The sequence below is a fragment of the Artibeus jamaicensis genome, unplaced genomic scaffold (genome assembly GCF_021234435.1).
Source record: "Artibeus jamaicensis isolate MK-2021 breed Jamaican fruit bat unplaced genomic scaffold, CSHL_Jam_final scaffold_369, whole genome shotgun sequence".
In the NCBI taxonomy this organism is placed as follows: Eukaryota; Metazoa; Chordata; class Mammalia; order Chiroptera; family Phyllostomidae; genus Artibeus; species Artibeus jamaicensis.
The window spans coordinates 21,682,411-21,707,729 of NW_026522042.1; the positions used below are offsets into that span (position 1 = coordinate 21,682,411).

The following is a 25,319-nucleotide window of genomic DNA, read 5'->3' on the forward strand; positions in this document are numbered from 1 at the left end:
GCAACCATCCATGGATGTTTCTCTCCCTCTCTTTCTCCTTCCCTTCTCCTCTCTCTAAAAATAAATAAATAAGTTCTTTAAAAAACTGAATGAAATATTCATTATTGCTGAGTTCCTGAAATTTACTGAAAAAAGATCACAGTACATATGTAAAGATTATGCTGGTTGTCAGATGTTATAACGATTATAGATACATGTTATTCATTTTTATTCCACAAACAGTCAATAAGTGATCAGCATATTTATTGTAGAAACATTGAAAAATTAAGAAAAAAGTAAAGAATGAACAAATCATCATTTGTACTACATTTCTAAAATATTTCCATTAACATTTGCGTGCCATTGCAGAGATTTTTCTGTGTGCATATATGTATATGTATTTTCAGAAAAATTCCAACAATTTTTAATATAACAACAATGGTTTATACAACATCAGTGTGACCTGGCAGCTAAGGAGAATGCACTGGAATATGCATGCCTGAACAGTGATGTCTTCACTGTACCAGTCAGTGGGGGTGGTGGACACCACTGAGTGAGCATGTGTACTGTGTGGCTGTCTCATTCAAAATGACTGGGTAGAGCAATGACTGGGTAGAGCAGTCACCCAACTGTGTGTGAAACTTGGACATTCTTCCAAGGAAACTATTTGGATGACCCAGAAGGCCACAGCCATGGGTAACGACGTGATTGGCAGGTTCATCACAACAACGTGCTTGCTCATGCGTCACATCTTGTGAAGAGTTTTGTGTTGAAACATGAAATCATCCAGGTGACTCAGACCCCTACAGCAAAAATTTGGTGCCCTGTGACTTCTAGCTTTTCCCAAAATTAAAATCACCTTTGAAAGGGAAGAGATTTAAGACCATCAGTGATATTTAGGAAAATACAACAGGGCCATGGATGTTGATTGGGAGAACTGTGTGAGGTCTAGAGGTGCCTACTTTGAAAGGGACTGAAGTGTCACTGTCCTATGCACAATGTTTCTTGTGTCTTGTATCTTCTCCAATGAATAGTTTTATTTTTCATAGCACATGACTGGATACTTTCTGGATGGATCATATAATATATGGTCATACATATTTTAATAATTTGTTGATTTTATTATGTGTACAAATATATAAAGTATATGATCATTTCTACCCAAATTATTTTTAAGGTTTCTTTTATATTTGAAAAATTACATAATAAGATTTTCATTAACAAATAATTGATACAACATCATTCTCAGTTGCTTTATAACATTTTTTTTCAAATATACCATTCATTATCTTACTAGTTATCTATTATTTAACATTTTATTTGTTTTAATGACTCATTACTATATAGAATATTGCAGTAAATCCCATGATACACCCAGCAGTTTGACCCAACTTTGACTTAATTTTATTTTTCATTTGATACTTTTAATATAGCAAGGATTATATATGACCTGAGACAATTAGAATTGAAGGTGGAAGGTAGGGATGGCTGGGGTGGGGAGAAAATGGAGACAACTGTCCTTGAACAATAAAAATATATATATATATATATATATTTTTACTTTTTATTTTATTTTATATTTTAAATATATTTTATTGATTATGCCATTCATTACAGTTGAATTTCCCACCTTCCCACCTTCATTACATTTCCCACCTTCATTCCTCTCCACCCTGCACACCCCCTCCCCCACCATTCCCCCCCTTTAGTTTATGTCCATGTGTCACAAATTCTTTAGATTCTATATTTCCCATACTATTCTTGCCCTCTCCCTGTCTATTTTTCTACCTACTGTCTATGCTACTTATTCTCTGTACCTTCTCCCCCCTTCTCCTTCTCCTCCCACTCCCCTGTTGCTAACCTTCCATGTGATCTCCATTTCTATGATTCCACTCCTGATCTAGCTGTCCTCTTAGTTTGCTTTTCTTTTAGGTGTGGTTGTTAATAACTGTGAGTTTGCTGTCCTTTCACTGTTCATATTTTTTATCTTTTTTTTAGATAAGTCCCTTTAACATTTTATATAATAAGGGCTCGGCGATAATGAATACCTTGAATATGACCTTATCTGAGAAGCACTTTATCTGTCCTTCCATTCTAAATGAAAGTTTTGCTGGATAGAGTAATCTTGGTTGTAGGTCTTTGGATTTCATGGCTTGGAATACTTCTTTCCAGCCCCTTCTTGCCTGTAAGGTCTCTTTTGAGAAATCCGATGACAGCTGATGGGAACTCCTTTGTAGATGACTGTCCCCTTATCTCTTACTGCTTCTAGAATTCTCTCCTTCATTTTAATCTTGGCTAATGTAATGATGATGTGCCTTGGTGTGCTCCTTCTTGGGTCCAACTTCTTTGGGACTCTCTGAGCTTCCTGGATTTCCTGGAAGTCTATTTCCTTTGCCAGATTGGGGAAGTTCTCCTTTATTATTTGTTCAAATAAGTTTTCCACTTGTTGTTGCTCCTTTTCCCCTTCTGGTACCCCTATAATTCGAATGTTGGAACATTTAAAGATGTCCTGGAGGTTCCTAAGCCTCTCCTCCTTTTCTTTTGAATTCTTGCTTCTTCATTCTTTTCTGTTTGGTCATTTTTTTTCTTTCTTCTGGTCCACTCCCTTGATTTGAGTCCCAGTTTTCTTTCTATCACTATTGGTTTCCTGTGCATTTTCCTTTCATTTCACTTACTTTAGCCTTCATATGTTCCTCTAATTTGTGACTAAAATCCACCAGTTCTGTGAGCATCCTGATCACCGGTGTTTTGAACTGTGCATCTGATAGGTTGGCTGTTTCTTGGTCGCTTAGAAGTATTGGCTCTGGGTCTTTGAGCTGTTCTTCTTCTTGAGCCATAATGTTTTGGTCTGTTTGTGCCTGTTATGTATGAGGGGCAGAGCCTTAGGGTTTCACCAGGATGAGGCGACCTAGTAGAGGGGTTGTGATGCTGTATGTGGGGGCGGGGTCAGAGAGGGGCAATGGCTGTCCACTCTGTCTGGGATTTCTGTCTTCTCTGCTGCTTCCCACAAGCAAATTGGGCCCCTCTGGTGCTGGTTCCCAGGTGTGTGGGCCTGTGCACCCTCCAGGACCCTGTGGGTCTCTCCAACAAACTCACTGTGAGCCAGGGAGCTTCTCTGGGCACCTCGGCCCTGAAAGTTTTTCCAATTGGTGCTTTTAGGCTTTAATTCCCATCACTGGGGCCCTAGCCTATACTGTCTGTCTCACTGATCTCTCCTTTGCTGGGTTTATCTGAGTGTGAATGTGTGACTCAGTCAACCTGCCACCTTGCTCCCCCACTGGGTCCCCCCATTGCCACCCCAAACCTGGGATCTGCCAATTGCTTCCTTCGTGCCTGGGTCGGTCCTGCCACTTTTTCCTGCCCAACCCCTCTCTGCTAACCGCTGGCTCTGCCCCTCTTACCAGTCTGGATGGATGGTTTGTTACTGTCAGACTTTCATACAGTTCAATTTTCTGTATTTTGGTTGCGTTTTTGTTACTAAAATGTTGTCTTTAAACTTGGTTCTATGAGGAGGCACAGTGTTTCCACCTACGCCTCCATCTTGGCCAGAAGTAAAAAATATACATATTTTTTGAAAACCTAAAAAAAAAAGAAGATTGCAAGTTGAGAAATCACATCTCCTACACATGAATTGCTTACTAGCTGTTATTGGCAAGTTATTTTACATTTTGTCCACACTAGTTTATCTCTATAATGTGTAGTGATATTCTTTTTAAAGGTGTTGAAAGATTTATATGTTTTAGTGGAAATAAAGTATTCTTTGCTTCACAGAAAATGTAGTGATTACTCCATTTTCAATTACTGAAGTTAAAGACTGATGAGAATTTGCATGCTACAGCGAAAGGACGAGGACACCTGCAGGTGGAACTGTTGATAAGACACAAGGTAGAAACCTGAGGCCGAAGCTACACACAGATGTGGGGTTTCATTTAGGTCCAAAATCAATTTTAGTATCTAAAGTGAAAGAAGCAGTTGGAAATACATATGATTATTTTCAAAATAACAACAACAAAAAAGGACACATGGAGGCAAGCATGTTTTAGTTCAGCTGTGCTATAAGCGACTTTGTAAGAGTACCATTGTTGGCTCAAAAAATGGGCATGGCTTGATTTTTTTCTACCTACGGCCAAATATGTGAGCCTTTCAGACAGGCTCAATCACATGCACCCTGACCAGGTACAAAATTGTGTAAAGACATATACTTTCTTCTTCTTTGTATCCTGGCCCTTTAATCTTTTTAATTGCCATGATATTACATTCATTTTAGGTATATAATTCAATGATTTAATAACTGTATATTTTGTTGTTATTGATATGGAGCTATATTAATAAGTTTTTATACTAAAATTTTAATCCAATGGGATTATCTGGGTATTGCATGAAAATTTTCAATTTTATTTTTCCAAGGAAGTAACAGCGATTTTGCTAACAATTTTAACAAATCACATCTTTGATATTTTTCTCTCTAATTTGTAATTTTATTTATTTTTTCTTATTTTTTTAATTTTAACTTTTTTATTGATTATGCCATTACATTTGTTCTATTCCCCCCCTCCGTTCCCCTCCACCATGCACACCCCTCCCCCATCATTCCCCCCCTTTAGTTCATGAACACGTGTCTCAAGTTCTTTAGATTCTGTATTTCCCCTACTATTCTTACCCTCCCCCTATCTATTTTCTATCTACTGTCTATACTACTTATTTTCTGTACCTTCTTCCCCCTTCTCCTTCTCCCACTCCCCTGTTGCTAATCCTCCACGTGATCTTCATTTCTATGATTCACTCCTCATCCAGCTGTCCTCTTAATTTGCTTTTGTTTTAGGTGTGGTTGCTGATAACTGTGAGTTTGCTGTCCTTTCACTGTTCAACTTTTTTATTTCTTTTTCTTAGGTGAATCCCTTTAACATTTCATATAATAATGGCTTGGTGATGATGAACTCCTTGAATTTGGTCTTATCTGAGAAGCACTTTATCTGTCCTTCCATTCTAAATGAAAACTTTGCTGGATAGAGCAATCTTGGTTGTAGGTCTTTGGTTTTCATGACTTGGAATACCTCTTTCCAGCCCCTTCTTGCCTGTAATGTCTCTTTTGAAAAATCAGCTGACAGTCTGATGGGAACTCCTTTGTAGGTGACTGCCCCCTTATCTCTTGCTGCTTCTAGAATTCTCTCCTTCATTTTAATCTTGGCTAATGTAATGATGATGTGCCTCGGTGTGTTTCTTCTTGGGTCCAACTTCTTTGGGACTCTCTGAGCTTCCTGGATTTCCTGGAAGTCTATTTCCTCTGCCAAAATGGGGAAGCTCTCTTTTATTATTTGTTCAAATAAGGTTTCTACTCGTGACTCTTCCCCTTCTGGTACCCCTATAATTCGAATGTTGGAACGTTTAAAGATGTCCCGGAGGTTCCTAAGCCTCTCCTCATTTTTTTGAATTCTTGTTTCTTCATTCTTTTCTGTTTGGCCAATATTTGCTTTCTTCTGGTCCACTCCATTGTTTTGAGTCCCAGACTCCTTTCCATTACTATTGGTATCCTTTGTATTACCATTCATTTCAATTAGTTTAGCCTTCATATCTTCCTCTAATTTGTGACTAAAATCAACCAGTTCTGTGAGGATCCTGATAACCAGTGTTTTGAACTGTGCATCTGAAAGTTTGGCTATTTCCTCATGGCTTAGATTTATCGGCTCTGGGGCTCTGAGTTGTTCTTGAGCCATTTTTGGTCTGTTTGCGCTGGTAAGTAAGAGGGGCGAAGCCTTAGTTGTTTACCAGGGCGGAGCCACCCAGGTCACTGGTTTGTGACACTGTGTGTGGGGGTGTGGTCAGAGAGGGAGCAATGGCAGTCCTCTCTACTAACCCAGTCCTTCCCGTCCCACCACTCACCCCAGCCTGTTTATCCAAGCAGAATTGTGGGAACCTGCTGCCCCGCGCACTTCGGTCTCAATGCTCGCCTCTTCACTGGTTTATCTGCACTCAAATGCGCAACCTACCGCAGACAGCCAGCCGCGCCTCTTCCCAGTGTGTGCCCATAGCTAGCCCGTGATCCGTGCCTATGGCTGCTTGGGCGCCACCAGATCAGGGATCTTTTTGGTCAACCGGCTTTGCTGCTGGCTTACCCGTTTAGCCAAGCATTTCGTCCTTTTTTCAGACTCCGTATTGTCAATTTTCTGTGTGGTCTGGTTGTGTTTATCGTTGTTAAAAATAGTTGTTCTTAGAATTGGTTGTGCATGGAAGCAAGGTGGGTCCACCTACGCCTCCATCTTGGTGGAAGTCTCTGTAATTTTATTTTAATTCTAGTTTAAATTTTCTCACTTATGTATTAAATTGGGTATAAATCTTTATTCCATTCAACTATGCAAATTTCTAGTGTTTCAATACAAATATCCCAGTATTTTATTCACTTATTGATTATTGATGCATGGTTAGTATTTATAACAGTCATACTTAAGAAAACAGACCAATGAATTTAGTGGATGTTACACCCCAGTCATCACCCGCATAACCACGGTATATGGCTGCATTGCTCAGTACCGTAGCGACTGTCTTCTGAGCATCTGAAGTGTTGCCAGTTTAGATTGAGATTTTCTGGAGAATAACAGCTATATCAGTGTGATAACAATGTAATATGTCTTCCTAATAATACTTTTAATTTTGATTATAGGAAAAATAATATTGTATATATTATAGGTTAAGTGAATGTGTTATTAAAAGAAAGCTTACTTGCTTTTTTCACACTCTTATTGTAGTCAATAGGGAAATTTAACTTGTGTATGTGGGTCAGCAGATTTCTCAGTTGGCCACCACTGCTAGAGATCACTTCTAACTTCCCCAATATCACCATTTTCCTCCCCCTTCTGAAACACTTACCTGACCTCTGTCTATTTTTTGCCTATTATAGAATGTCATATACACAAAATTATGATGTATATACTCTTTTGTGTCTAGATCATTTTGCTCAGCTTTATATGTTTGGATATTTTATTAATTACTTAAGTATTGGCATAAAAGCCTACATTTTATACACTTGTTGTGTTTTTAAACCACTTCACTGAGGTATGATATGCATACAGATTGCACATATATACCTGTGTGAAATCATTCACATGATCAATGTCATCATCATATCCATCAGCTCCAGAAGTTTTCTTTTTTTTAGTTCATTTTTGTGTGTGTGATAAGGGCACTTGACAATAACTACCCTCTTTGCGAACTTTTAAAAAAAATTTTATATTTTTTTTAGAGAGGGGAAGAGGGGGAGAGAAGCACCAATGTGTGGTTGCCTTTTGTGTGCCCCCTACTGGGAAACTGGCACCCAGCCCAGGCATGTGTCCTGACTGGGAATCAAACCAGTGACCTTTTGATTAGCTGGCCAGCACTCAAGCACTGAGCCACAACAGTCAGGCAAACTTTTAAGTATACAATACAATATTGTTAGCCAGAAGCAGTTTGCCACACGATAGATCTCTGGGTCTTATTCTTCTTGCATAACTGAATCTGTATACCCTTGACCAACACCTCCCAAGTCTACTCTCTACAACCACCAATCTACTCTCTGCTTCTGTGAATTAGGCAATTTTAGATTCCTCATAGAGCTATAGTCATATAGTATTTGTTTTTATGTGTCAGAGTTACCTCACTTAGCAGCAATGACTTAGACCCCCACCACCAAAAAAAAAGTAACTTGGGTCAAAAAATAAAATTAAAAGGTGACTGCTATAGAGAGAGAATGGTATTCCTTGCTTTTGACATTCAGGTTATTCTGTATCTTGACAGATTATATGGGAAAAGTTGAGGTGAGATTTTATTCCCCACTACTCTCTTGGAGAACTCTCAATTTCAGACACTGTGGCTGCACCTTTTTTTCTAAAGGAGTATTCCTACTGCTGCTTCCAAGTTTCATGCTGGGCTTCACTGTCCTCCATCTTGTCCAGTAGTATATGGACAAGTATATGGATTTACTCTGTCACCCAAGATTAAAACATTCATTTGTTTACATTATATCATCATCTACTATATATCAGATGTTTAGCTCTTTAAAGGATGTTAACTTTATATGATCCATTTTGATCAAATTTATTGATCAAAGGGTGATTTTTCTTTAACTCTTTTTTAAAAACTGTTTAATCCTAATTTAATTCTTTCTTTTCCTCAACTTAAATATACTCATGAAATGCTAAAATGTAAGATATTTTAAATAAGTACTATTATTTTGTGATTAATGCTGAACAATTATAAAAAGATCACTAAATCTACAATGTCAATGCATTATAATCCACATGATCCCTTAAATATTTGAATTTTTATTACACTTATCTTTGTGCTCACCTGAGTTCATTTGTCAGATCTTCATCAAGAGGCATTCTTGGATTCCAGATAATGAAAAAATAACTTTTTAGATGTTTTCTATTGATCTATACTATGAATATTTGAAATATTCTTATATTTTCATATATTGTACACTCTTTTAAATTTAGTTTTTGTGTATATTTTTCTCCAGTAACTATATTGTTAATTTTAGAAAACACAGGCTATTCCTCCTTAAAAAACATAAATTTGCTCAAAACAATGCACAATGATACACAATGGTACATATTCGATGATTAAAATAATTATTAATGATGAATGAATAAATTATTTGTTAGACTCTATAAACTCAGAAATATAAGTTTTAAGATAAGTTTAAGTATAAAACATAAAATATATGTTTTTACTCATCTGTTAAAGGATGAAAATAATGGCTACCTGTAGGATTTTTGTTTATAATGGAAATTGGATTGTGTCTGGCAAAGACTAGTCACTCAATAAATAACATAGAACATTTTAATGTTAATAGTATATACGTAATTTAAAATGCATGAAAGGCACATTACTACAAAGAACTCTTATCATTCTCAAATGCTCCCAATTAGTGTTTTCTTGTCAACTTCAAATGGGATTTGATTGTTTGTACTCAACGTCATGACGTGATATTACTGTGCCAAGGCAGTCATGATACAAGGAGCTATTCAGAGCCGGCTCTAAGAAATGAAACAGAACTATGCCTACACACCTGTGCAAAGTGGCAGGGAGAGGACAGCAGAAGTGACATACCTGCACACAGCCCCACCTGGTGAATGAGCTTTGTTGGCAGAAGACCTGTTTGGTTTAAGCATCTAGGAACTCCTACTTGAAATGTTATTAAGTTTGGAAAGAGCAGCAGCCAGTTCAAATGGGTTACTGTGAGAAGTGATTAGTTAAAATCTAATCATGTTTTTCTTTTTCCTTCTCTCTTGCTGCTTTGACAGTCTAGCCCACCTAATATATTAATATGTGTATGTATTAGTCTTACACATGTTACTCCATGTCTTTCATAGTTTATTTTTCAAGTCCATAGCTCTTTATTGAACTCATCTCGGGGAGGTGAAGAGACTTCCCTTGGTGTGGCTTATTAACAAACAGGACCTGGATGTGAATGGAAGCCTATCAGATGCTCAGTGTCATGTTCTTTCCACTGCTGCATCTTGTCTTCATGTCACATGCAGGCGTATAGCAGACTAGTTTATAACTCGGATGCAGAAACCAGCAAAACCTTTCAAAAAGGGTTTTTATCAGGATTTATCCCTATTAATTAGGCAGACACAAAGTTAATGTAGATTAGAGCAGCAAAAAACTTTCATTCAACACATTTTATGTTTGTGAACCAGATGTCACATTTAAATGTCTTAGGCTACCCAGCATTCTAAGCTATTTCCAAAAGCAGAAAAATATATAGTGAAATTATTTTATGTGAGCAATTATCGCTACATTATTGCTACCCACAGACAATGCAAAGTAAAATATCTGAACATTGCTCAGGAACTATCCTGATAAGGTCTGAAGGTTTAAGATGGTTTAGGATGACATTTCCTTCAGAGTATTCATCAGGACTGAAATAAAACTGATTTATGTCATTAGAAATAAAAGGCCAACCCAGCAGCACCTACAAGTTAGGGATAAGGAGGAATCTGAGTCACAAGGATGTTAAGTAAAGTAACTTACTCCAGCACACAGAGCGAGTAAGCATAAGTATGCTCACGAAAATTCAAAAATTCTGCCGCAAGAACTAGACTCTTGATTGTTGTCCTGCTCTGTTGCCTCTGCTTGGTGTAATTTATCCTTGACAACACGGCCTTTTCCTCACATGAGTTTGCAGTTGCTTCTCTCTTCATCACAGCCCATGAACCTAGACTGCACCACATGGAAGTTCACCCTGTCCCCACTCAGTGCCAGGGAAAGGTGTACTCTTTTATTTTGGCATTAATATGTGCAGTGCTGGTATAATGCTTAAATTGATAATAGATGTTTAAATCAGAATATGCATTTCCTTTGTAGAAAACAATTTAAATGATTAAAAGCAAGAGAAAATATTTTCAGTAGATAGTGGAGATTTAGCATGGTAATGAGGGTTGCCTTAGATGAAGCAAAGAAATGAAGAATGTAGCAAAAAAATCACAAAGGTGAAAAACTATGCTGCTTCTTGCTTTTCATATAAAACGAGGGGTCCCCACCATTCTTTTCTTCTCTGTTCTCATCACCTTTTTATCCTCACCTACAGTTCTCTCTGGACCTAGTCTGTTTTGAGTGTTAATTTGTATGCTGGAAACTAATGTTGAGAAAGAAAAAACATGGCAGATGTCAAATCTTGGCAATCATTCTTTACTCTGTAAGGCAACTTAAAGTGGTTTCAGTAAAATCTAATTTTGTATAAAAAAGATAAATAACCTAACAATTTTTAAAATGTATACATCAATACCTGTGACAAATGAAGCCTGTTTTTAGAGAATTTTAGTATTGCTTACACTGTCTTTTTGTTATCATGCCTTTTATGATGATCATAATTAAATCTTCAAGAATATTCCCTAGGGTATACATATATTTTTATTTTCCAATATCATCTTTAAGAGTTAATGTAGCTATTTTTATGGTCATATGTACATTTCAAATATTTTTTCTTTTATGTTACTTTCAATAACACATTATTTGTGATTTTTTTATTACAAAGACATTTTAAATGATAATTTTTCCCAATTTGATTTTACATACTTCAATAACTAAAACACTCAGCACAATGGATTTGATCACTTGTAGCATTGCTATCTGTCAAGAAGTGCCCATTCTTTCAGCTGTGCTGTCACAATCTCATGCCCAGCCCTTTGTCCAAAGCCAGTAAAAATAGTAACTTGGGGAGGGGGGTAATGGAGGAAAGAAGGAGAAGGGTCAAGTCAAGGAACATGTGTAAAACCCCTGGGCAAAGACAATGGACAAGGAGGATTGAATGGGAGAAGTGGGGGGTGGGTAGGGCAGGTGAAGGTAATGGGGGGGTATTGGGGGGAAATGGGGACTGCTGTAATTGAACAACAATAATTTTTTTAAATGCTACATGATCCCATGTCCCAGATACACGGGACACTGTTAAACCAAGATACAGTAACAAAGTAGCTTTTTTTTTTTTGTCTATCAACATTACAAATTTAAGTCAATGTGAAATGCCACCTGCAAAAAAATATGTGACTTGAGAGTGACTATAACCCATATTTTAATTTAGGAAGCATCATTTACAATCTAGAATGTGTTGCCACATAGAAAATATCAAAGAAAGAAAGATTACAGTAAAACTAGAAAGAAAAGTTAGTAAATTTTTTCTCTAGCGAATTCGCAGCTGGTGATGGAAAATCCTTTTACTCTTCAGGGAACTTATTGAAGCTTAAATGAAAAGAGTCAACATAAATCAGGCTGCTATGTTCTGCTATTTGGGAGATTAGATAACCATGAAAAAACAAACAAACAAACAAATAAAAATTTATCTAGAAACAATGTAAAAGATTGCCAAGATAAAGTTTTATTTCATTGTAGAACTAAAAAGATATATTTAAATATTTCATGAAAAAATTTAGAAAATAGTGACAACATAATTTTATATCAGATAAAATCAGAATAAAAACAGCTTGTGACAAGAGATACTCTATTTATTTACAAAGAATGAGAAAGTCATATTAGGAAAAATGCTGGCCTAAGAAGGATTCATTGTCACTTTTTATTGACAAGAAAACACATAGATATTATTTTTTACGATTAAGCTCAAGACCTAATAAAGCATGTGAGTTTGGTTTTGAAAACTATATTCAGTAATGTGATGAACATCTTCTGTATTTATGAAACTGAAAGTGGTACATGAAGATTTGGTTAACTTTAATAGATGGTTAAAAATTAATAACCATGGTTATATATTGAGAATTAAGTAGAAAATTGCTATTATTATTATTTTGTTTGCTTTTTTTAAAAAATGCATTTATTTATTTTTAGTGAGAGGGGAAAGAAGGGAGAAAGAGAGGGAGAGAAACATCAATGTGTGGTTGCTTCTCACACGCCCTCTACTGGGTACATACACTGCAGCCCGGGCATGTGCCCTGACTGGGAATTGAACCAGCCACTCTTTGGTTCTCAGGCCAGCACTCAATCCATTGAGCCACATCAGCCAGGGCTGCTCACAATATTTAATTTAACTAGAATTAAAGCTGTTAAGTTAAATTAAGTTATTCTTCAATTTCATAGCTGTGAAACATGCCATCAAGGGAATAAAATTACTGTTTATGTTCCCAAAGTATTTTTAACAGCTTATTGAAATAAAACTCACATTCTATATAATTCACCAATTTACAATGCATAATTTAATGTTTTTAGTGTATTCAGAGAGATTTGCATCTATCATCACAATCAATTTTATAACATTTTATTCATTCCAAAAAGAAATTCTGTGCCCATTAGCAGAAAGAGAAGGGGGAAAACATCAGTGAGTAGTTGCTTCTCATGCGCCCCCTTCTGGAGACCTGGCTCGCAACTCAGGCATGTGCCCTGACTGGGAACAGAACCAGAGACTGTTGGGTTTGCAGGCTGGAGCTCGATCCACTGAACCACACCTGCCAGGGCGTATTATTATTATTTCAAAGCAGCAGGGATTTGTAATTTGTTCCCTCCTCTGCTCATTTACTTTCAAATGCCAAAGACCCAGTCCCAACATTCTTCCACAGAGAAAGGCCAATATACAGGACTAAATAGACACTGCTTTATTTTCATCCCATAATTTGGTAAGTAGCTAAGAAGGTCTCCTTTAAGAGTTTGTTAAACTAAGAAGGTTACATATATAAAATCATTCTTATGAAAACACCTGTATTTGACAAGTCATGCAGGAAGAAATGGACTAATTCTTTTAGTCTGTGCCATAGTGTGAGGCAAAAAGAACTTGAGTTTTTAAATCAAACAAGCATTTAATTCTATGAGCCACACATCACTGGTTATATGACTATGAGCTTAGTATGCTAGCCATACCCTAATATATAATCCTCTGCTGTACATTTGAGTGATGCAAACATTCCCTTACCAGCCCCAAAACACTTTATCCTGGACTCTTTGAAGCATGTGTGGCCACGATTACATTTTAACATGCTGCATGTTAGTGTACTATTCACAGCGTTGATACAGGCCCTTTATGAGAAAACTGCACGCATGCCTTTTAGTTTCTCTATTTGCTCCCTTGTTCGGGACATGCCAAAGCAAGAATGAAAATCTGGACCCAACGGGGAAAGCTGTTAATTGAAGATGGCAGAACTGCCTTGCTGGTAATATATTACCCATGGATTCAATGAGAGACGGAATTTAGCTTATATTGTACTTTATCGCTATCCGTTTGTTACAGCAATTTATTCTCTAGTTAAAACAATGACCTTAATAAATTTTCTTCATCTTCCTGACATAATTTTTCCATATTAGATAAAAAGAAAAATATAATGTACAGTGGTTTTATATTTAAATTAAATAGCTAAGGGTATTCAACTTCTATTTAGTAATATTATCTTATAAAAGTTGAGATGATGCATTTTGATATTTCAGAATCTTTTATTTGAATTGATGTTAGGTTTTAATTTTATGTCTTATATGTTTCAGATTAATTTTGTGTAGCTTAGTTTCCCCTCTATTAATAGTATAGTAACTGCCTTAAAATATTAATTATTAAAGTACATATATAATTTTACTGTAAACATGGACATGGTCTTTTATTCCTAGTCACAGGGGGAACATCTTTTGTATGTACAGGGACAAAATTTTGTTACGCAGCCCGTGGGAGACAGTGTAAGGCCGTGGAAAGAGGAGGGACATTTGCATAACCCAGGAAAGAAAGAGGAGCGGGGTTCTTTCCTTACACACCCGTGACCAGGAAGGAGATGCCAGCATTGAGATGAACCCATTTGGCTCTAGAGTCCCTGAGAAACATATGGAAACCGGGTCACAATTAGTTCTCTGTCTTTTGCAATGTCCACTGTGTCTTTTGGGTTTCCATCCAAAATTGCTTGTGAGTTTGACTTTCTCCACTAATGAAAGGTGATTTTTTTTAACAGAAAAAAGTTTTCTAAGCCCAGCTTTACAGCTGGTACGGAGTAACAGCAGAGGCTTCCATGCAAAATCAATCTCATATAGTGCAACCATGAAAAACAATGATTTAATAATATTTATTGCAGAGTACGGAATAGCAGTTACTCAGAACACTTGCCAGTATTATACTTGCTGGTGCTTGTGGAAAATTAGTATCCTTATTTATGTTTGTCCATAAGCACGAAGGTTATTTGAGGCCAGATCATCTCTTTTGTTCAATGCAACATACTGAGAACATAGAAGACTACAGAGTGCACACCCAATATTGTTTTTTCACTTATTTAACAAATATATAATTTAATAAATAAGTAAAAAGTGTTATTAAATGTATAATTAAATAAATGGAAGAATAGGCCAATGATGACCAATTAAATAAAAGAATGAATGGGTGTTTACTGAGTTATAAGCTATATTTTTTCTTAAATGTGAGTGGTACATGGCCCCATGGATGCTTGTTTCTCTCTTTTGTTTATACATGTAAATGGAATATAATAAAATATACACATTTAAAGCTTGAGATTTTATAAAATTTGTCACATGTGTACACAGTCAAGGAGATGGAGATACTCGGTGCCCCAAGAGTGTGCTCATGCCACGTGGGCCGCTTTCCCATCTGTGCTCTGCCACCACTCCAGGCAACTGTGCATTTGCTTTCTGTCCTATAGACTCCATGCATTTGTTCCTGTTTGTACACAGGGCATCATGCAGAATGTACTTTAATTTGTCTGGCTTCTTTTGTTTATTTTTATTTTAATATTTCCTATGTGTCTCTGGGTTTCAAGTAAAACATTTTTTTTATTTTTGGTGTAACCTCTTGTCAGGTTTTTTATAGTCTTTTTTGAATTAAATTCCACATCGTTTTATACTTCTACAATTCAATTCTGCTTTGGTTATTTGTATGCTCTCTGTCCCTCTCTCTCTGTCTCTCTGTCTCCCTTATTGCATACTTTCTTCTTCTTTTTTTAATAAAACCTTTAATTTCTTTGTCATGCTGCTCAAGGACATGACCTCCCTTCAGCTTCTCCTGACCTGATCTCTTCTTTTTCCCCCCCTGTACGCTCTAGAACTTAAGCATGAATTCCATTTTGATTTTGTCCTTGAATTTGGCTTCTTATCCATTACCTGGACCTTGATGCTCTGTACATGTTTAATATGTAGCTGCTGAAATATGAAGCAGACGCAATAGTTACTTATTTCTAGTTTACAATCGTGTATATAGATAATATCTATATAAATTATACAAACTTATGAACATGAATATCGGGAAATAGAACCGTTGTACAACAATTGTTGGTATTAATGAAAAGATATATAGTTAATGTTTAATCTTAAATTTGGTGATTTAATGTATTACTATTACAAAAGATGTGAAATTGTATCTACAATTTTGCACATTTAAACTTTCCAATAACTATGTTTAAATGTATGCAATAAAGTATTTGGCTAGAGTACCCATGTTTCCAGGTTCCAAAATTAAATTTAGAGGGGCTCAAATCCAACATCTATTACTTAATAGTTTTTTACCTTAGTAAAATTAACTAACAACAATGTTCACTTTGTCCATTTAAAATACATAGGGACAATATTAATAATGTCTACCTCATAGAATTAATGTAAGACACTATGTGTTAGGCTTTTAGCAGGATGTATGATATACGCAATTATGTCATTTTCCTAGTGCTGCTATAACACATCATCACACACTTAGTGGCTTAAATAGCACAAGTTTACGAACAGTTCTGGAGTCCCCATGTCTTAAAATCAGGCATAAACAGGGCTTCATGCATCTCTAGGAAAGATACAGTTTTGTTTCCAGTTTCTAGAAGCTGCTTGCTTTTCTTGGTTGTAGCCAGTTCTTCAGTCTTTAAAGCAAACTGCATAAAATATCTAATCTAATCGATCAAATTCTTTTCCTCATTCCCCCTCCATCCTTCTTTTCCTTATTCCCTGTCATTTATGCTTCTATGGTCGTACGTTTTTCTCTGACTCTCCTGTCTCTCTTTTTTTCTTATAAGAACACTTGAGTATATTGGGCACAATGGGATAATCCGGAATTATTTTCCCTTAATGTATTTCACACCCACAACATCTATTTTTTTTTCCTGTAAAATAAGATTAATGCTGCATTCAAGGTGTGGATGAGGCCCTCTAAATATAGGTCCTTTGATATAAACATGTATCCTTGAGAATAATTCTTGGTCTGTAGTCCTGCATAACAGCAGACATGTCATTTGCCACGAGAAAAAAATGGTAAGGTAGAGGGAAACCAATATGTATTCAAGAAGGACAACATTTGAGATTGAAAGCATTGAATGATCCACAGAAACTTTTAAACCCAGTCAGGTCAATTGTATAAATTTCTTGATTATTTCACAAAACCTGGAAAAAATATCAATCCATCTCTTTTTATTTCCTGCAGTCTCTATCATTTTTTTTAAAACATGAAAGTTAGGATATATTTCTACCTGAGTAGTTTTCCCAGCTTAGGTCCTTCTGTTGGAATTTTAGGGATTCATCAGCCACTTTTCCTAGAATTAAAAAAAAAGTGTTTCTATTAAATCATATCGCTCCATTAAGTTATTGTCATATTAGAAACTTTGTTGAAATCCACTTGATGTTTTCTATTAAATATTAGCCATTCCTGAGGGGGTGGTACCCTGCGATATTAGCGTGTATTTTACTAATGGCTAGTGGTGCTGTTGATCACCTTTTGATTTACTTATTGGTTAGACTTACTTACTGGTTATTCTTATATCTTCTTTTGATAAATATGAATTCTATTCCTTGTTCATTTTCAGTGGGGCTACTCTTTACCTTATTGTTGAGTTGTATGTATATTAATAAATTCTAGATACTAAGCCCTTATCAAGTATGTGGTTTGTAAATATTTTCTCCCACTCTAAATTTTTTTACTTTACTGAAAGTATATTTTGAAGCACAAGAGTTTAAATTCAACTTAAGAACTATTTTGGTTGTTAGTGTTTGCTGTCAAAACTCTAGAACATTACCTATCCTAATATAACAAAGACTTATACCTGTGTTTCTTCTAAGAATGTTCTAGTTTTATCTCATTTATTTAGTTATTAGTTAATCCATTTTAAGTTAATTTTGTATATCACGTCAGCTTGGGATCTATACAAATACTCCATGGTCTCCTCTAAATTTATTGAAATGTTATTCCTTCTTTCATCACATTTTCTTGGAACATATTGAAATCAATTAGCAATAAAAATATGGGTTTATTTCTGAACTTTTATTTCTAATCCATTGATCTTTACCTCAAATCCCCAATGGCCTCGATCATGGTTTGTAGTGAGTTTTAACATCTGGAATGTACAGTCTTCTTAATTTGTTCTCTTTCACTATTGTTTTCTGCTTACTGTTCGTGGCTCCCCATTGGAACAAATGTAGGCTCAACCAGGCCAGGGGGCTTCTGTTCTGTGATGTGTCCAAGTATTGAGCACCATCAATGGGATATGGTGGCTGCTCCAAAATTTTTTGGGGGGGAATGAATAGACTTTTAAAAGTGATTGTGTGGTCAAACGATCACCTTTTGTTTTATTGTCAGATGAATCTCCAAAAGAATTGAAGCCATCCAATTCTTTCCTCATCTTCCTCCCCTCTCCCTCTGTATGTAATTACTGCTTTCTTAATTTTAAAAAAAAAGGCTAAAACAAATAGTAGTAGCAGAGTTTTAATGGGGATGAAATCATAATATGCCTTAATATATGAGCAATGGTTTAGGCCAGGATTTTTCTGGAACTGTAGCAATGTTTAGTACACTCTTGAGATTTTTTCTTTAAAAATAGCTGCTAGAAGTCCCTTTTTCTCAATCAGGCCCTGGTTGAGAGGTAAAAGCAGACACACATTTTTATAGAGGATAGGTATTCTTGTTCCTTATAGAGATCACTCTAATCTCAATTGATTGGTCTCTTTTTGAGGTTTCTCAACAACCAGTAGTGATTTCTCAACTATTGATTGTCTCCTCCAGTGCCCACATACGTGGCACACCTGGTGGGGCTCTCTAAAGCAAAGGTAGTGTGTGCGGGGTTACGAAAACTTCAAACTTCAGGATACTTCACTTTTCATCTTACACCATCAGAGGCCAAGTCTACAATCATCCACACCCTTGTACTCTCAATTACTATGTATACATGCAAATGTTTGACAGTGGTAAAAGCTGAAAGGAAAAAATATACGATTCATTTTAAATACAGTGTTGGAAGAGAGCTCTACAGGTTCCTTGGACAACCATGGAAGACAAACAAGTGAGTCCTAGAGCAAATTAAGCCTGAAACATCGAAACATCACTGGTGGCAAAAATGACAAAACTGAAGCTGTTCAACTGTGGGCATCTGATGAAAAAGGAGGCTGGGCTCTTTGTAAAAGACAATAAGGCTGAGAAAAATAGGAGGCGGCAGAAAAATAGGAAGTCCAAATAAGTGGTGGTTGATTCCAAAACAGGCATAAGTCTAGAGGAGCTGAGCAGAGCTACTGCAAACCAGACTTTGTGGACATCACTCACTCATCGGGCTGTTGTGTTTTGGAACAGCTCAGCGGCAAGTAACAGAAACAAGCACACTCATATTCCTGATCTGGGATTCAGGGGATAAGAAAGTCAAACAAATGTCTGTTTGACCCCTCTTTCCCTCCTCTCACTCCTCTTTCTCTCTTCCTTCTCATTTACAAAATATTGTAGAAATACTCATAAAGAAGCGAAAAGCTAAAAACTAAAATTCAACACTTTTGCAAAGACCTCTGATGTTTTTTGTTAAACAATTGCATTACTTACACCCATACACTTAGGTAGTATCCTAACCTTTTAATTGATTAGCATGAGCTTTGTGGTCAAAGTGTTTTATTGACATCATTTTATCACAACCTTTTACATATTAATTGTTCAAATTTAAAATGCATGCTTATTCATGGCTTTTTTTAGCATGACATGGCCATGTTTCAGTGGCCATGGTACTGTTATTACTTGATATAGTTTTTTTTTCCACATCAATTACTTATTAATAGTTCAGTTGGGCTTTGTTCCATCTGCTTATAGTCTCACTAAAATATAACACTTTCTGGAATGAAGAATATATAAATTTTAATGATGTCATTTTATAATCCTCACATTTCTTTCACCCTGAATCACTTGTATTTTATGTGTTGGAAAAATGATAATAGTAGGAATACTATATACTATTTCTGAATTTATGTATGGCTTCCACTGGAATGTGGTCAACATAAATTCCTACTCTTAAAAATGTACATAAATTATGGAGTCCATAATATAGATTTAAGTCAATGAGCTATCTTTTTAGCATAGCTTGAAGTCCTAGCTAAAAGCAACTTTTAAAATTAATTGCTCTACCACCATCTTTTTAACCTTTTAAAGTTATTGTTTCCTAAGAGATAGAATATCATCTTCATGAGGAATTCTTCATTAGACTGAAAGCTCTGAACTTGTGGCTCCTGATCCTAATGTGGCTCAAGATAAATAAAGGGAAAGTTTTTAAAGGGAAATCATGTGAGTTACACTAGCTTCCTAAATGCCATAGGTTACTAGTAAACACTAAGAAAGTTAATTTATTAATGTCAGAGAAATAGTCATTCTGCCTTATTTAGGTGACTACATTTTCCTTTCATTGTCTCTTCTTCACTCTCCTAACCTTTTCTGTTCTCTAAAGAGCAGGTGATTGACCTCACATTGATATGTGATCTGTTATGCAGAGGTTATCTACTCTTGCTTTGCAGCACTGTGACATCGGTCCAGAACAAAAATAGCAGTCATGTTGCACAATCTCACGACTCTCAGTTTATTCCCACCACTGTAGACTATGGTGAGAGCCTGTCTCTGCTCTCAGTAGCCTTTCTAAACTGTCTGCTAAAAAGGGTTCATTATAAATGACTCATATCAACATAATATTTTAAATATTTTCACGTAAGTCAATGTAAAATAAAGAAAAGCTCTTGAAGAATATAGCAGCTAGTTAAACTCAATGCAATACTTTACTAAATCAGTCCCATACATATATATCTGGAGTAATGCCACAGCACATGCTCTACTTCCAGCCCCTTTCATTTGGTGTCTTATTGATGTTTAATTCAAGGATATACACAATTCTTTCCAGTTATCTGTGTTGCCCGATTATTTGTACTTTAGCCCACTTCTGAAACTGCCATTCCAAATGGGTTTGCCGGGGTCTTCTCAGTCCTCTGTCAGGAGAAAACCAGTCACTTCCCATGAGAATGCCAAGCCTTCTACCCTTGACTGTGCCCAGCCAGGCCAACCTAGTGCATGGCCAGAGTTTGCGCCTTCTTCTTTCAGATTTGGACACAACACTGACTAATGGGAGAGAAAAAAATTACAGAGCTAGGCAAATAGATTCTCTCTTTATTCCCTCCAAAAAGAAAAGCCTTCTCTCCATGTTTTAATTTTTTTATCTGTAATACTACCATTACTGCTCACTTATTTATTATTCATTCATTCATTCACTCACTAAACTCACTCATCCATCATGTCTTGCATTACAAAATCTAACACAAAACACGTGCTATTCACAGAGCTTAAGACCACTTATTAAACCAAACAAGAAAACAGCCAATGTTTCTCTCAGGCTTCACCTCTGACACAGACTCTATGTTGAGAAAGAACTGAATATTTGAGAACGGGTATGGTAGCAAGGAAGTAATCCTGAAAATACATCATGTTGTTGCTTCACAGATGCCAGATTTTGCCCTGTATCATATACTCCTGTGTATGATGCACACCCATGTTTTTGTCCCAAACTTTCAGGGAAAAAAAAATCCTTCTTTTTTATTTTTAATTAAAAATTTTATTTATTTGTATTTAGAAACAAAACTGATTATCATATTTCAGGGTAATATTTTTCATATAGATATCCTTACTGCTTTCTAAATTACATTTTAATGCATAAGAATGAATAAAATAATTTAAAATATTCATATAGACAGAGAATTAGTACTACTCATGTTTAATGCACATCCTTATTTTTCCCTCAAAAATTTGGGCAAAAAAGTGCACATTATACATAGCGAAATACAGTACTTATCATCAAATCATATAAACTATTAATCAATTGACTAAATGTTCCTGTGGTGGTTTCCCATTGGTGTTACATGGAACTAATCATTTTAAGATTTGAAAAGAACAGCTGAGAGTTTAAACAATCCATTAGTAAAATGGTCATCTAAAAATCATGTAAATGGTTATTCAAACACTTAACCTGAGTATTATCAACAATTAATATAATCCAAATATATTTTATAATATTTTTATGTAATTTTTACTATGTGAGTCAACAATATAAATACTAAATTACAAGTAACTAATTGTATTGAACATCTATTTTCAAATTAGAAATAATTTCTGAAGCATTTAGATTAAGTGATTTTTTTATTCTAAATATGAATATGAAACAGGCCCAAGTCTTAAAATCTGAAGAAATAAAAGTGTTGGAATTTTCTTCTTATTCGAATTACTTATTAAAATTATATATATATATATATATATATATATGGCATAGAGTATATAGTCTTTTCAATAGATACTTTAGATTGACAACTTTACTATTTATTTTAAGTACTTATGTTTCAGGTCTGCATAGATAAGCCTTTTCTCCTTTAAATATAAATATATTTTTCTTATGGAACATTTAATGCAAAATAAATCTTAGGTTAAATCACTAAAAATGTAGAAAAGTAAGCAAATTTATCCTGAAGGTGAGTCACTTGTAACCATTGTTATTTCTTTCTGAAATCATTTGTTAGAAAGTGTACCATTTTCCCCTAAAAGCATTTTTGATTAGTTATTTTAATAATACATTGATTTATAATTTATATATAGTATAAGAATAGCTAATATATTTATCTCATTTCTTATTACTTTAATAATAAGAATGTCTTACTTTAATAAGAATTAATAATAAGAACTGTCTTCATGCAACTCATTCTACACTGCTCTCTTAGTAGTTAATTTACTAGTGAAGTGTGAATCTTTGAAAACTATGAGTTCATAGTTTGCTAAAATGTTTTCTTTCTTTTTATAAGAGTCCCCGAAATGCAGTTACGAAATGATTTAGTTTTTTCCATCTTGCTGAGTGATTCTCATTCAAATGTTGGCCCTGTTTATTTCCTGTTTTTAAAAAGCAAAATTATTTCTGATATACCATCATTTTTGTTTCAGTTGGCTTTATTTTCCTAAAAAATTGTCCTTCCCTCATGTTGTATTTTCTTTTTGTTCTACATTTTATCTTCTTAAATAACGTCTTCTGAAAGTTCAGAAATGTTAAAGTAAACCTTGAAAATTTTCACTTCACTATGGCAAGAAACCAAAATGCCGTGTGAACAGGTTTTGGGTTTGTTATTTGTTTTTTCAATGTTTCAAAGTGTCAGAAATGAGAAAAATTAGTAAAGATTATGTGACCAAAAAGGTTTCATATAAAGGGCAACTGTTCAAATCTCTTTGGAGAAACAATTTTTCAAGGATATGGTTGTGATTTGAGAAAATACTACAGTTGTTCCCAGCTGGAAATGTAGCGATGGCACTCATGGGTACATTTCACTGAGTTTTGATGTTACAAGTTATAGTAGAATAATAAGTATGAAGTATACACAACTGAAAGCATTTACTGATGTGTAAATGACAAAAAGTGGGTTAAATTATCTTAATGTTATTTATCATTCTTATTGAAAACCTCTTCTCATGCTGGCTGGTGTGGCTCAGTGGATTGCTTACTGGACTGTGAAGCAGAGGGTCACTGGTTCGATTCCCAATCAGGGCATATGCCTGGGTTGTAGGCCAGGTTTCCTGGTGTGGGGAGCATGAGAGGCAAACATTTATGTTTCTCTCCCTCTTTTTTTCCCTCTCTTCCCTTCTGTCTAAAAATAAATAAAAATATTTTTAAAAAGTAAAAAGAAAACCTATTCTCTACTAAAATATTACTTAACTAATTAATATCACTTTAAAGAATATTCAATCATTTTAATTTTATTCAGTAAAACATTACTAGTGTATCTCAATTAAAATCAGAGCCTACTTATTGATTAAATCTTTACTACTGTTGAAATTTTGAGTTAAATTTTTTCAATCTTTAAAGAAAGAAAATATTCTACCATGATTTTTTAAATTCAAACTGAACAATTTATTTAGAAAATATTTTAATTAAAATCAATGTCCCTGTGACAAGCATGAACTTTTTGTGGTAATTTTAACAACTGACTTTAATCTCAGTTTTACTATCATAGTTTTCATAATTTTAGGTTTTAAATGGAATACCAAATTTAAATTTAAAAAAATATTTTTTCTATATGTATGAAAACATTCTTCCAACTAATTTACTGGTAATTTATTTTCCCAATTATATTCTATGTAGGTATTAAAATGTTGATTTAGTGGAGTAAAAACAAGGGTCTATTGTTTTTGTTGTATAAGTATTATTAATTTCTCTTAAATCAATAAGTGGGTGTCTTTAGATCATAATAAAATATCCATATTAATAGCAAGTGGGAAAATATCAGGAAAGTAAATTATTGTAGTGACTCACAAGACATTGTAGAAAAATGTCATAATTAAACCAAGTATTGATTTACCAAATAGCTGGTTTGCAGAGGATACTGTGTAGATTGGACGATAATACATGTCAAATTCTTCCATTTGTATTTGCAGCTGCACTCCAATTCTGACAAAGGTGATGGGTCTGTCAAGTACATCCTCACTGGAGAAGGTGCTGGGACCATATTTATCATTGATGATACCACAGGTGACATCCACTCAACAAAAAGCCTAGATAGAGAGCAGAAGACCCACTATGTGCTTCATGCCCAGGCTATTGACAGACGGACAAACAAGCCTCTTGAACCGGAGTCCGAGTTCATCATCAAAGTGCAAGATATCAATGACAATGCCCCAAAGTTTACAGACGGACCGTATATTGTGACTGTGCCTGAGATGTCCGATATGGGTAAGACGCATCACTTTTCTACTCAACTCAGTACACTTTTGAGTTTCCAGAAATAATCTTTGAACACCAATTATAATTTGTGTGTGGGTGTAGAAGCTCTAAGAATGTTCAAAATATTTTAATACTTCTTTGTGGCCTAAAGTATTGAAGACTGATGATTCCAGTTATTATAATATTTATTGAAATTAACTTATGAATGTGTGTCAGTAATGGTCTTCTCTCAAGAAAACACTATCAGAACTTGTAAGACTTGCAATTATTGATTGACATCTTTTTTGATCATGCAATTTTTTTAGTATAGTGTTAAGAACATACCAACACATTCAAGGTAACAATTTGTACAGGTGGGGAAAGACAACATAACATTGGAAAGGTTTTGCTGTGTAGTTTAAGCTTATAATTTATAACTCAATTATAATAGCATTGCTCAATATTAACAGTACAAGTAATAGCTACTGTAATTAATAAGACTTCACCTATACTCTTAAACATTTTTGCACCTTATATATATATCTAAATATAAAAAACCCTGTGAAATATTTTGAAGGCCACTTTTAAAATGTACAAACTAACATACAGCACTAAAGTAACTTTTCTAAATTCACATGTGTAGTAATTTAATTGGCCAAGAAAAAATTAACTCCAGTTCTTCTGAATGAAAAGCTTACACTCCAGTTAATAAATTATAATCTATGCCTCTGGTCACCCTGAAGATCTGCTTTTTTCCCACTAATCACACATTCTGTGGTCTAGGTATCTTATTTTATTTCCTAGTATAATTAAAATTCAACTGTCATAATAACTTTTGACTACTAATGACACTTAACACTTAGATTTAGAATATATTATTTGAGTAAAGATTATTTCCAAAATATGTACATTAGACATGGTCTGGATAAAAACAGTGGACAGGTTCCAGGT

At 35.0% G+C, this 25,319-nt stretch overlaps 1 protein-coding gene across 1 annotated transcript in view; it reads left to right on the forward strand.

Moving 5' to 3' along the window:
* Positions 1 to 25,319, forward strand: part of CDH18 (cadherin 18) — a 237,845-nt gene that overhangs the window by 27,717 nt on the left and 184,809 nt on the right. The window contains exon 2 of the mRNA XM_053657326.1: positions 24,104 to 24,398. Within this exon, the coding sequence (XP_053513301.1) occupies positions 24,104 to 24,398 (295 nt within the window). The remainder of the gene's footprint in view (positions 1 to 24,103; positions 24,399 to 25,319) is intronic.